Genomic DNA, 12064 nt, shown 5'->3' on the forward strand with positions numbered 1-12064 from the left:
AGAGCAGGCAGGCAGAGGCGATGATGATGAATCCGATCTTCGATCCCTTTCCACGCTGGGTTAGTCAGCCGGAGATTGTACGGAGATAATTCTCCTGAAAGAGTATACGGAGTAAACAGCACGGAGTATCTATGAGTACGGGTATAAAAGCCCGCATATCAATGGTATATTAATAACCTAGCTGTAAGAATAGATCAATAAATCCCAAGCAATGCAACCCAGCCCTAACTCCTGTCCCGGAACTCCATACCCATATTATACAGACGGCACTGGCGCCAACGTGACGGTCAACGTGACGGTACACATGCGATTATAAGTAGAACAGAACAGACAAAGAAAACTACTCGTACTGACGATCGTCCTTGTCAGCTTCTTTCTCCTTCACCTTCTCCTTCTCCTTTTCGGCTTCGATCACCTCGTCGGAAATCCATTCCTCGAGTGTCCCGTTCCAAGTATGACTGCGCCTGTTAGCTTTCATCCATTCACTATCGAGCGAAGTACTGACTGGTTGTAATGCGTCTCTGTCAGCGCCTTTCGGCTATATTCGTCGATCAGGACACCCTCGTAGCGGTAAGGAACCTTGGCCGCCACGCCTTCGAAGAACGAGCCGCGCAGCGGGTATATATCACTCATTAGGTAGTTGTGGTTGTTCTTGCACCCCCACTCATTCGGCTTCTCCTTGTTCAGTTGGCTTAGACCCGTGATGTCGATGTAGAGGCCAGTCTGCATGTCGATCCACCGAGCGTCGATGATATTCAGCCCTTTGCCGCGGTCACGTTGCCGCGCCCACGGATTGACGTCCAGGAGGTAGGAGTGTTGCGCGTCGGGATTTGTGGTGTTGAACTCGGCAATCGTGCCGTTGAACTCGTCGGCGAGCCGGAAGAGCGTGGCTTCGGAGACCTGAGTGTCGATATCCCAGTCCCAGGGCATAATCTATAACTGTGAGACAGACGCATATTAGACAGGAGAGGGAAGCGCATACCCTGCCATTCCACCACCATCCAAGCAATGTCCCATGGGCAAGCCAAGTCTCCAATTTGTGGCCGTTGAAGAACTCGAAGTACGAGTGGATGATGTGCGTCAGAACCTGCGAGCGCTGCTCCTTCGGTACCGGCTCTTTAAAGAATCGTGAGTCGTAGTGGGCGTTGATCTCATCATTCCCTGGCTCCTGGAAGTACTTGTACTCCTCCGTCGTATTCAGACCATACGTGTTCCAGAGGTATACAGGGTCGTTCTGATTGACGGCGGCACCGAGGACACTGCCGTGGACTTTGGCTTTTGATGTGCTGTTCGAGAAAGGATTCGGGAGAGCTAGGGCCGTTGCGATCCAGGTTGAACTGGCCAAAGCCAGTAAACCCCGGGGGTTCATGTCGAGTCGGAAGGGGTTGTAGGTTTTAGGCAAGTTATAGGGTCGTCACGTTCTCATTTGCATGCTGCTATAAAAGAGAGTGGGGATTTTATAGTCCGCGCTGATAAAGATGAAGCCTAAAGATAGAATCTGGCGATGGGCCGAGTCGAGAAAATTGCTGCAAGATAGGCTCTCGGATAGCAAGGCCGGCTTGAATCGCCTTGAACGAAGGCTGGCGACAGAGATAGAAGGCCTGGATTGAATGAAATAAGAATGAGACAACGAGAGGAGATTGGAGAGCGTTGAGATAGGAGGAGACGACGGAGGATTGACAGGGGAGGAGCATGAGGGGTTAGTTGGACTGACCTGACCGACTGACAGGGCAAACAGCAGAAAAAGGGACGTCAAGACCGCTGGAAACCGAGGTCTCCTGCCAATCTCTGGTCCAAGCTGGAGGGCTCCACTGGGGAGAAGGGGTTCAGGAACTGACCTTCAGCTAAATTGATTGTTCTTTCTAGGCTACGCAATTATTAACTTTCCACGTATGACTCCCCGTGGATGGACCATGGCCGCATTGGCATGCATTACTAGAATTACTGTATTGCCTATACAGAGCCCGCGGCCAGCAGATGAGAGACTCGAGGGTATACAATTCAGGGTCCACCGGATTGAGAACCTTGCATCCTTCTTATCCTGATCGTCATAATTTGCTGGCTCGCGTGCCAGCCTACCTCTTCCGTCTTCCCCACTTTTACCCCCGTGTAAGGCTTTTAAGTACGCGTTTTGGCGTTCTAAGCACAACTATCTAGAGAGTATTCCTGTGTAGGTATCGGGCTTATCACACACATTGTGTAAAGCGTTATTTTGCCAGTGTAGTGGAGAATAAAAGAAAGATACAAAAATGGGGAGCAAAAAAGACTGGTCCCGGCGAGGATCGAACTCGCGATCGCCAAGACTCCCTCTTGAGAAAGTTATAAGCTTGACGCTTTAACCGACTAAGCTACGGGACCAGAAGACATTCGTGTTTCGCCAGGATTGCCTTATTACCGTGACAATGTCCAAGACCTACCCTTCGAAGGTGGCCTCGATCACGGGAGCAGTGCAGTCATGCTCAATGCTTCAGGCATAGGCATGTGAGCCGGCTGTATGCCATGGCCATGTAAGAAAAGTTGTTAATTTGCTCATCTTTGCGGTTGCGGTCGGGTCACTGCGTCGCTGGCCAGTGCCAGCGATCCGCACTGAAAAATTTTCCAACGCGGCTCAGAGTCGCGAAGTGGATGTGAGAAAAGGGCCGCGTTGAGGTTTGCACTTGCCGAGAAGGGAAGTATTCGTTGACAGGTATACTTGTCGCAGGGATAGAAAGCAAACAGTGACAGGACTGGTACTTCAGCTCCCGGAAGGTGTTACAGACTCTGTCGCGGGCTCGCCCTTTTCCAGGCGAGATTAGGGCTCGGGAATTGCGGAAGGGGCAAATCTTACCCTGTGAGCGTTGAATTGGGATCAGGTTCGGGTATAGGTGATGCAATTCTACATTGGGCCTGGCTGTGAGCACATAGGGTTTATGGCAGGAGAACCAGTGCAATTTTCATCGTCAAAATATATATTTTGGAAGTCACGTCAACTGCTCTATGGCGCAACGGTCAGGAGCAAATGCAGATTATAGAGCAAGCATTATTGACGGAGAATACGGTGAGCTATCAGATGATATACATACAACTAGAGACTTCACGGAATTCTTCGCAGTCGCGATGCAAGGCCTGTCATTAGTAGACCATGCTTCTCCTAGAAGGCCTACGGGCAATCGAAGTGCATGAAGAAAACCCGAGCTGGGCGAACCACTCCTGAACAAATCAAGAGTATGGGTATGCAAGTGGTATTAAATCCTCTAGAATTAGCGAACCTATAAACTTTTCGTCGCCAACGGTCTATCCACATGCCTGATATCTAATCCTTCCATCTCGTCATCACGATGCATGTCTGAAGCAAGCCGTGGCTTGACCCAACCACACAGCATCTCGTATAAATAAAGCTTCATCAACAAAACAGATAAAATGAAAATCGTTCTACTGCCGTCGTTTCATGGAGTGGAAAAAAGGTATAAAGGGTAATTCGACAAAGATTGAGTGAATCCATCGCGATTAACATCTCAATGACTCAAGAAATGGGATATATTCGATGGTCCGTTTACTGCTTGTCGGCCTCGACAGCCTCGGGGGCAGCCTCGCCCTCGGTAGGAGCATCCTTCATTTCAGCGTCGGGGTTCTCAGCCTTCTTAGCTTCTTCAGCGGCCTTCTTGGCCTCTTCCTCAGCCTTGCGCTTGGCTTCTTCCTCAGCGCGCTTCTTGGCAGCCTCCTCCTCGGCGACCTTCTGAGCAGCCTGGCGCTCAGCCTCAAGCTTCTCACGGTGGCGCTGAATGATGGGACCAGCAACGAAGCGAATCTCATCAAGCTTGGCAACGTAGACGGACTTGGTAGCGTCCTCGCCATCCTCGTAGAGCCAGTCCTGTGTCATGTTAGCCTTTTGTCGGAGATAATAATCTGTCAATGGAAAGCATACCTCGAGATCTGTCAGCTTAGATCGCAGCTTGTCCTTCTCCTCTTCACTAGCGAACTCGGCGTAGACACCGTCGATCTTATCACGCATCTCATAGATGGTACCCTCAAGCTCGTTCTTCTTCTCATCGGTCTCGGCAATCAGCTTGTCCTCCATGTACATGGAGTTCTCGCGCTCTTGCCAGGTGTCCTTCAGAGACTGCTCAAGCTGGGCAGTGCCAGTGGAGATGGGGAGGTCGCCCTTGCGGACCTGCTTCTTGACCTTGCGGGTCTTCTTGGGCTGCTCGGCGGCATCGGTGTCCATAGCCTAGCAGATTGTCAGTATAATAACTAAACGAGATCCGGTTTCGTTAACTTACATCACCCTCCTTCTTCTCGTCCTCGACGGGCTCCTCAACTTCGACGTCCTCGACGTAGTATCCAGATTCAAGGTTGAGGATACCGTGCAGGTTCAGTCTAGCCTTGAGCTTGCAGATCATGAAGTCATCGTTGGCATCAGCCTTGACGCCCTTGACGGAGAAGCGTCCAACCCAGGGGTTGACCTTGCCAGGGAGAGCCTCAGGGTTGGCGTAGCGAGCCTCGAGGTCGAAGGGCTGCTTGCGATAGAAAGTGAGGATCTTGGTTGAGGGCATAACGTTGCCCTTGTTGAAGACGGTTAGGCTGGTGTCCTCATCGGGGATGTCGGGAGACTGCTCCCAGGTGAACTCGATGGGGTAGGAGACGATATCGTGAACGGAAAAGTCACGGACACGGAAAACGGGGGAGAGGATGGCGCAGCTGAAAGCACATCCACGGGCAATGGCCTCATCCTGGTTAAGGGTGAAGGAAAGGTTCTTGCCGAAGAACTTGTTGACAGCATCCTTGATGGCGGGGACACGAGTGCACCCACCCACCATCTCGACGAAGTCGATATCCTCAGGCTTGAGCTTGGCCTCGGCAAGGGCCTGCTCCAGAGGAACGGTGACGCGGTCCAACAGAGGCTTAACCATCTCCTCCAGCTCTTCACGCTTGACCATCGCGCGAACATCAACGTCCTCCATGAGAGACTCGATGCTCATGGGAGCAGCAGTGTTGGCAGACAGAATCTTCTTGAGCTTCTCGGCAGCGACGATGGTACGGGCCCAAGCCTTGGGGTTGGTGCGGATGTCGATCTTGAACTTCTCCTTGAACTCATCGGCAAAGTGCTCGGTCAGGGCCTTGTCGAAGTTACGACCACCGAAGTGACGGTCGCAGGCAGTGGCCTTGACATTGAGCTCACCCTTGCGGAACTCGACAATGCTAGCAGTATAGTCACTGTAACCGATGTCGACAAACATGACCCTCCTGGGCTTCTCCTCGGGACCGGGGAGGTCAAGCTTGGTGATACCGTATCCAAGAGCGGTAGCGGTGGTGTCGTTGATCAATCGGAGAACCTTGAGGCCAGCGAGGTCACCAGCATCGAGCATAGCGCGGCGCTGGATGTCGGTGAACCAAGCGGGAACACTGATGGTGACATCTGTGACGGGAAGTTTCAGTTCTTTCGAGGTGATGTCGCGGATCTTGGTCAGGTACATGGCGACCAGCTGGATGGCGGAGAACTTCTCCTTCTTGCCCAGGTAGCTAACCTCGACACCAGCCTGGCCATTGACGTCACAGAGCTGCGCGACGCTGAATTCCTGCTCGAGCGCAATCTCAGGGTCGCTGAAGGCGCGACCGATCAGACGCTTAAGGTTGCCAACAGTGTTCTTGAGGTTGGAGGTTTCTTGTGTCTTCGCGGCTTCACCGATGTGTCTGCTTCTAGCGCTGAATCCAACAAGGGAACTGATCGGAAAAAAATGTTAGCCTCGGAGTGAACGCGAAAAGAAAGAATGGAAAACATACGGTGTCTGACGGTTGGAAACTTCGTTGGCGATCTATTTGATTGACATCATGTTAGCCTCGAACTTGGAGGGGAACTCTGTAAAAATGAGCGGCGGGGCGGAGATACGCACAATGTCAATACCCTTGTTACGGGCAACACCAATCTTGGTGCTTTGAGCACCGAAATCAATACCGACGACAGACATTGTGACGGGGATCTGATATGCGGGGGAGGATAGATGGTGGGAGGGGGGATCGGGAGGGAGATGGAGAAGAGAGTGAGAGGTGAGAGGGGAGGATGCGTGATAGTAATAATTTGCAGCAGCGGCGCCACTCGAGCAGCGTTCTTAGGTATCCGGAGGTGTGGCTAGGGCCGTCAACGTGGGTTGTTTTGGGTCGTCAAGCGGTCAAGACTTTTTTCCTGGTCCACTTCTAAGGTTCGCAGGTATATGTGCTGGTCAACTCGAAATCGAGAATTCAGATATGATGTCTAATAATGTATGTGAGTTTGCAAAAGACAGATATATTTGGGCGAAAAGTCTAGGACAAATTGTCTTTGTGCAGCCTCAGTGCCTTGGCCGATGCCCATCGAACCTTCTGGCTGTTGCTAGACACCCCTCCTGACCGCCTGGCCCTCACCGGCAGAATATCTGCCCTGGAGGGGCTGGCTTATCGATATCAGTCCTGCCACTCACGGCATGGCGATCTCGATGACAACATGGCGGCCAGGAAAAGTATGATATTGGAATCCGCTTGGCTAATAAAACATGAAGGATATACATCCAGTCTAACCATGTTAATTGGTTTGTACCAATGCGATAAAGTACATCTAATGTCCATATGCATTCCCTTATGCTCCTTTGTCCAAGCCACATTGTTATACCAAACTTCAGGCAACCGTTCCCCTTTTCCGTGATTTTGCCGGACTCGGGGTCTTGCTTAAGCGCTGCGCCTGGGAGCTCTCCGCGTTGGATATGCTCCTAGTGATTGTAAGGCGATCAGTTGACTCGTTCGGTAGACGTGGTAACTCCAACGGCCGGAAACCTCGTAGCTCCTCTGCGTTGGCGGCTTCCCCAATGGCTAAAGTCGTCCCCCGTGATAATGCTGGACCAACTTGGCTGAATTCCGTAAATGTGCTGTCACCATCAGCGCTTGGTCTTGGGGACTGGGACTCCTCCGTGTTTTGAGCCTTGCGGAGGGATTCGGAACTGCGGCGGACTGAAGCTTCTTGTGCCTTGCGACTAAGATACATCTTCTCCTCATTCATCAGGTTCTCAACGTTATGCGGCATCTCAATGGAGTCCACGGATGATAATACGGATTCTGTCGACCATGGTGCATGAATGCCGATTCGAGGAATATCCGGAAGAGGCGACAAGTACTTTGACAAACCAGCTTCGGTGTCATTGACCACCCCCCCTTTGAAGGGAGTAGGGTCTTCGTTTGAGAAGCGCCCGGTGACCTTCTTCCATGGATGGACAGGAACGCCTTTCCCATCAACTGCTGTTCGAAATGTCTCGACCTCCACGTTCAGTTCGTCTCCCTGCGCTTCCGCCTGCCTCACAGCTTGTTCAGGGGTAGTAAACTCATCAGCTCTGGCAGCGTCGGTTCTGGGCCCTCCCCATGTGCGATGGCCTGCAGTAAATATTCCATAGACCATATACAGCCAGTTGAAAAAGGGGTTCAGAATGAACATCAGCGGATAAAGCCAAGCTTTGTATCTTTTGAGCTTCAAACCGAAGTAGAACATGAGCGTGTAGTTGAGAGCAAGCGAGATTACAACGAAGCCCACAGGCAGATCGTCCACTCTGCTGGATGTCGTCATAATTGATATGAGCAGGATAAAAAAAAGCAGCGCAGTTGTCCGTATAGTGTTTTGCAGAAGGCGAACCAAGCACAAAAGAGGATATCGCCTCCACAGCCGAACATCGGTTAGCATACAGACCTCGTTGGTGATGTAACCCAGGAACCATCGCCGGCGTTGTTTCAAGAGGCTTTTGAATGTCTGCACTGCCTCGGTCTTGCAAAATGCAGTGGTGCACATTTGAATCTGATAGCGTTTTCTGGCACCAATCATAAAGAGGTGGGTTAGCCAGCGATCTTCACCCAGGTAGCATTTACCATAGTCAAATAGGTCTTCACACTGTTCGGCTTTGTCTGCAAAGTAATATTTGGCCATCCTGCGGAAAGCTGAAAACCGTAGAATCGTCAGCGCTCCCGGAAGACAGGTTACCGCGCCGCAGCCGGACTCAACAGACCGCTCAAACAATTGGCCATGTATGTATTCCATGTCCTGTAGTACGGTGATGAGGGTGTTTTTCTCGGTGGTTGATGTGATAATCCCAGCCATGGCTAGCATGTTCCGCTTGCTCCCTGGTTTCAGTTCCATGTCGTACATGAAGTTCTGAAGGCAAAGCCGGTCCAACATGCAGTCCGAGTCAATGAAGAGTACGAAGAGGTCATCATGTTCCTTGAGATAATCCGCGTACACTTTATCGATGAGCCTGAAAGACTGCTTCTGGCAATGTCGCTTGCCGCCGTGTCGGAAGCGGGACACGGTAATCCTTGCTCCCTTGTAGGTCACGTCAATACTCTGGGGATAGTTCCGAAGTGAGATTGGTATGCCGAGGTGGTTTATCACGCGGAGGTATGGCTCATCGATGAAGCTGCCGTCGTATGATAGGAATACATGGATGCAGCACCCGGGATATTCGCTATTGACGACTGAGTCGACTGCCTTGATCAACGTTTCTGGTTCTTCCTTGTAAACCGGCATAATGATGACGACCTTTGGTGCAGTCTTAGCATCGAGGACCTTTTGTATCCTCCGAGTCTTGCCGATTGAGTTGGTGACAATTCGGTAAACGCAGAATAGCCATGGCAGCGTGAGCAGTCCAGCGAAGGCCCAGAATGCGAACCACTGTAGAAACGAAACCATGGCGGGAGGAAACTTTTCTTTGATGTGCGGGGGAAATGGAAGCGTCGTGATCATAACGGGTAGGAATATTCCCCTTGAGAGGTGTTAGCTCATTGACAAGGTAAGACATGACCTGCAGAACCGACCTCAGGGCTGAGAAGAGGACAATCATCGTGACAGAGAGCAACTTGATACTCCAATGATCGGCTTTCTGATAAACTTTGACGAGACAGTACACGAAAGCGGCGAGGAAGAGAATCCATTCTATGAACGCCGCCAGCATGAAGGGGCTGATAGTAGTGATGAAGATTATCTGGAATTCATGGTTAACCATGCGTAATGTCTACGACAACGATCATAGACTCACGTCTCTGACAGGCCATAGAGGCGCAGGGGCGTTGGCCTTAGCTATGGCGGCCCATTCTGGCGAGTCTTCCAGCAGACGCAGCGACCCTGTCGTAAAGTATAGAGGCATTGCCGGTCCTCGAGCCCGTATGGTAGAGGCGTAGGCGCATGCGCAGCAGATGGTGAGTTCTGACGAATCCGGCGTCGTAGAAACGTCCGCCTTTATGTTGCCTTAGGCGTGCTTGACGCGCGAGAGGAGAGGAACAGCGCTGTAGTGTTCGATGCAGAGAAAATAAACTGTTGAGATATATTTATGCAAAATTGGCGAGGTGACAATGACCAGCAGGTCAAGCAGAGCTCAACCATAATGGAGGATATCGTCAGACGAGTGGCGTGGGCACCACAAGGCAGGAGCACTGGACAGCCCACGGAGAGCATGGTTGCGAACCATGCTGTTCAATACGCGTCTTTCAGGCATGACGTACAAGCACTGATTACATGGTCAGTGCTTATTCTCTATCTGAGCTACAGGGACATGGCCTGCTATCACTGTGACTATTGATCTCCGTTTGATCATGAGCGACTTGCCTCAAGGTCGTGTACCATAGGAGGGAGAGAAGACGATTCGGGAAGGAGGCAGTACCTGACCCAAAAAAGATTAGCGTCTTTTGCTTCTTATCTGCCTCAGGTGACACATATCTGCCTCAGGCAAACACTGGGGCTCGACTTTTTGAGCTCCGCAGCTCAGAAAATTTCCCCCGCCGAATCCTCTCTAGTGTCTCATTTCGTCTAAAAAGTACTCTGGTTTTTGTGTGTCTTTTTGAAGGAGTCATAGGAATTATCGATTGGACTGAGGTAAGGCGCATGATGATACCCGGTCCTGCTGCTGCCCTGCTTTAATGCAGACTCATCGGCGCGTCGGCCGTTTCGCGATGACTCTCCGGGATCCTAGTCGCTTCATTGGACTATCGCTATAGATTGAAATAAGCGCGCAGACTTACTGACTGAGTCATCAATCTAGAAATTTGCTCGTCCTTATAATACCCTTATTCATCCAGACCCCTTTGTCGCGTAAAAACAGATCGCAATGTCCGACGAACAGAAGCCCGTTGCCGCCCAGGCGACGAACGCCGAGGCCGAGAAGGATGTCCAGAATGTCCTCGCAGAGCTGAAGGGCGAGGCTGAGACCCCTGCCGACGGCACGGAAAAGAAGGAGGAGACCCCCGCCGACAAGTCTGAGGAAGCGGAGGAGGCCCGCATTGTTGCTGCTGCCGCTAAGCTCGGAGAGAAGTCAGAGAAGTCAGAGAATGAAAACCGGACAGAGGAGCGCGGTGGTCGCTTCAACCGACAACGTCGCAACGAGAGCAAGTTCGACCCCTCCTCGCAGAAGGAGACGGATGACCCCGTCGAGATTCGCAAGCAAGTCGAGTTCTACTTTTCCGATTCCAACCTGCCTATGGACAAGTTCCTCCTGTCCAAGGTCGGCGGCAGCAAGAACAACGCCGTTTCCCTCGAGCTCCTCCACTCCTTCAAGCGCATGCGCCGATTCCAGCCCTTCAGCGCCATTGTCGAGGCGCTCAAGACCTCCGAGACTCTTGAACTCACAGACAACGAGACTGCTATCCGCCGCAAGGTTCCCCTTCCCGAGACCGTCAAGGACACCCACGATCCTACCGTCATTAAGGTGTTCGAGGACGAGGCCATGGCCCGTAGCATTTACGCCAAGGGATTCGGAGAGGAGACCCCCACCACACAGCTTGACATCGAAGCCTTCTTCGCCCCTCACGGTCCTGTCAATGCCATCCGCCTCCGCCGCACCCAGGACAAGCTGTTCAAGGGCAGTGTCTTCGTCGAGTTTGCGTCCGAGGAGAAGGCAAAGGCCTTCCTGGAACTGGACCCCAAGCCCAAGTGGAAGGACCAGGACCTCAACATCAAGAGCAAGAAGGAGTACTGCGACGAGAAGGTCCGGGAGATCGAGGCTGGCCGCCTCAAGCCTAGCGGAGGTCGCGGCCGCGGCGGGTCCCGTGGTCGTGGAGGTCGTGGAGGTCGTGGCGGCCGCGGCGGCCGTGGTGGACGTCGTGACAACAACCGCGACTGGAGAGAGCGACGGGACGAGGACCAGAAGCGAGGCTTCAAGGACAACCGGGACGAGCAGCCCGAGCGTCGCGAGGTTCAGAAGGATGCTCGGTAAGACTACCACTAGCCTATCAAACAAGCGAATAAATGCTAACAGATACAGCGGCGTGCCTGTTGTGCAGAGCACCGCGGACGCGGGTCAAAAGCGCACCCGTGACGACGAGGCGAACGGCGACCACCCCGCCAAGAAGGTCGACACCAAGGAGTAATGTTGTTGCATTTACCTACTTGCATAATTGCTATATGAGTTCAGTCTTAATCAGGATGGCAAAAGTTCCAATACCAACTTGTTTTCTCACGCAGCCCTAATTCTACCTCATCCTATCGCGATGACTCCGTTAAGAACTTATTCCAATCATAGACTCGTAGTCAACATCTCACCCGTAAACAATATAACTAGGCTAGAATTCAAAGTCATAAGCCAACGTCTCCTCACAAAACTCCTCCCTCATCTTATGCACCCTGCAGCGACAAATCCATTAGCACCTGATCTCATCCCAGATAATCCCATTCCACCAGTTACAAATACAACAAAGAAGGGAAGTAAGGAACTCACTCCATATGCGCCGGATGCACCGCATACCCCTCCAGATCCCCCGGCTTCTCGAGCACAGCAACAAGCCCCATATCAAAGCCCTTTGCGCGGGGCACGCAGATCGGCAGCGGGCCGCCGGCCTTGAGTGAGACGAGCCCGGGGATCTTGCCGACCATGTTCTCGGCGATGGACATCCATGTCTTCACTTGGGCGGGGGTCACGCCTTGCTTGAGGCGGAAGAGGACTGGAATGTTATTAGTAAGATTGTTGGAGTAGGAGGGGCAATGAAGGGAGGGTAGGGTACCGATGTGGTAGACGGTCATTTTGGAGTTGTTTGGTGTTAGGATAGGTGCTGGAACTGGAATGAGAGGAGGTCGTGAGTTGGGTGAGTC

At 52.1% G+C, this 12064-nt stretch overlaps 6 protein-coding genes and 1 non-coding gene across 7 annotated transcripts; 1 reads left to right on the forward strand and 6 right to left on the reverse strand.

Moving 5' to 3' along the window:
- Window positions 1-128: 128 nt before the first annotated feature.
- Window positions 129-1913, reverse strand: BDW74DRAFT_162050 (putative mannosylphosphate transferase (Mnn4)). Its single transcript, XM_073725883.1, has 4 exons — window positions 1715-1913; window positions 983-1601; window positions 506-933; window positions 129-458 (listed from the first exon to the last, which is right to left on the reverse strand). Exons 2-4 carry the CDS (start codon window positions 1367-1369, stop codon window positions 341-343), a joined length of 933 nt encoding a protein of 310 aa, XP_073579024.1. The 5' UTR covers window positions 1370-1601; window positions 1715-1913; the 3' UTR covers window positions 129-340.
- Window positions 1914-2267: 354 nt separating this feature from the next.
- BDW74DRAFT_t199 lies at window positions 2268-2358 on the reverse strand. The gene has a single exon. It is a non-coding gene; the product is annotated as a tRNA-Ile (tRNA).
- A 558-nt stretch (window positions 2359-2916) lies between these two features.
- On the reverse strand, window positions 2917-6260 carry hsp88 (Hsp70 chaperone Hsp88). Its single transcript, XM_073725884.1, has 5 exons — window positions 5871-6260; window positions 5761-5792; window positions 4260-5700; window positions 3905-4207; window positions 2917-3850 (listed from the first exon to the last, which is right to left on the reverse strand). Exons 1-5 carry the CDS (start codon window positions 5943-5945, stop codon window positions 3533-3535), a joined length of 2169 nt encoding a protein of 722 aa, XP_073579025.1. The 5' UTR covers window positions 5946-6260; the 3' UTR covers window positions 2917-3532.
- A 222-nt stretch (window positions 6261-6482) lies between these two features.
- Window positions 6483-9084, reverse strand: chsD (chitin synthase D). Its single transcript, XM_073725885.1, has 3 exons — window positions 9024-9084; window positions 8803-8969; window positions 6483-8750 (listed from the first exon to the last, which is right to left on the reverse strand). Exons 2-3 carry the CDS (start codon window positions 8937-8939, stop codon window positions 6629-6631), a joined length of 2259 nt encoding a protein of 752 aa, XP_073579026.1. The 5' UTR covers window positions 8940-8969; window positions 9024-9084; the 3' UTR covers window positions 6483-6628.
- Window positions 9085-9099: 15 nt separating this feature from the next.
- On the reverse strand, window positions 9100-9555 carry BDW74DRAFT_162057 (uncharacterized protein). The gene has a single exon (XM_073725886.1). The coding sequence runs from the start codon at window positions 9437-9439 to the stop codon at window positions 9224-9226; it is 216 nt and encodes a 71-aa protein (XP_073579027.1). The 5' UTR covers window positions 9440-9555; the 3' UTR covers window positions 9100-9223.
- Window positions 9556-9667: 112 nt separating this feature from the next.
- BDW74DRAFT_162058 (tRNA maturation protein LHP1) lies at window positions 9668-11414 on the forward strand. Its single transcript, XM_073725887.1, has 3 exons — window positions 9668-9856; window positions 10023-11188; window positions 11241-11414. The coding sequence occupies exons 2-3, from the start codon at window positions 10089-10091 to the stop codon at window positions 11344-11346; spliced, it is 1206 nt and encodes a 401-aa protein (XP_073579028.1). The 5' UTR covers window positions 9668-9856; window positions 10023-10088; the 3' UTR covers window positions 11347-11414.
- A 3-nt stretch (window positions 11415-11417) lies between these two features.
- Window positions 11418-12063, reverse strand: BDW74DRAFT_96205 (uncharacterized protein). The gene is made up of 3 exons (XM_073734173.1): window positions 11977-12063; window positions 11694-11916; window positions 11418-11599 (listed from the first exon to the last, which is right to left on the reverse strand). Exons 1-3 carry the CDS (start codon window positions 11993-11995, stop codon window positions 11539-11541), a joined length of 303 nt encoding a protein of 100 aa, XP_073579029.1. The 5' UTR covers window positions 11996-12063; the 3' UTR covers window positions 11418-11538.
- Window position 12064: the final 1 nt, after the last annotated feature.

Source organism: Aspergillus multicolor, assembly GCF_047715735.1.
Source record: "Aspergillus multicolor strain CBS 133.54 unplaced genomic scaffold BDW74scaffold_39, whole genome shotgun sequence".
NCBI classification, from domain to species: Eukaryota; Fungi; Ascomycota; class Eurotiomycetes; order Eurotiales; family Aspergillaceae; genus Aspergillus; species Aspergillus multicolor.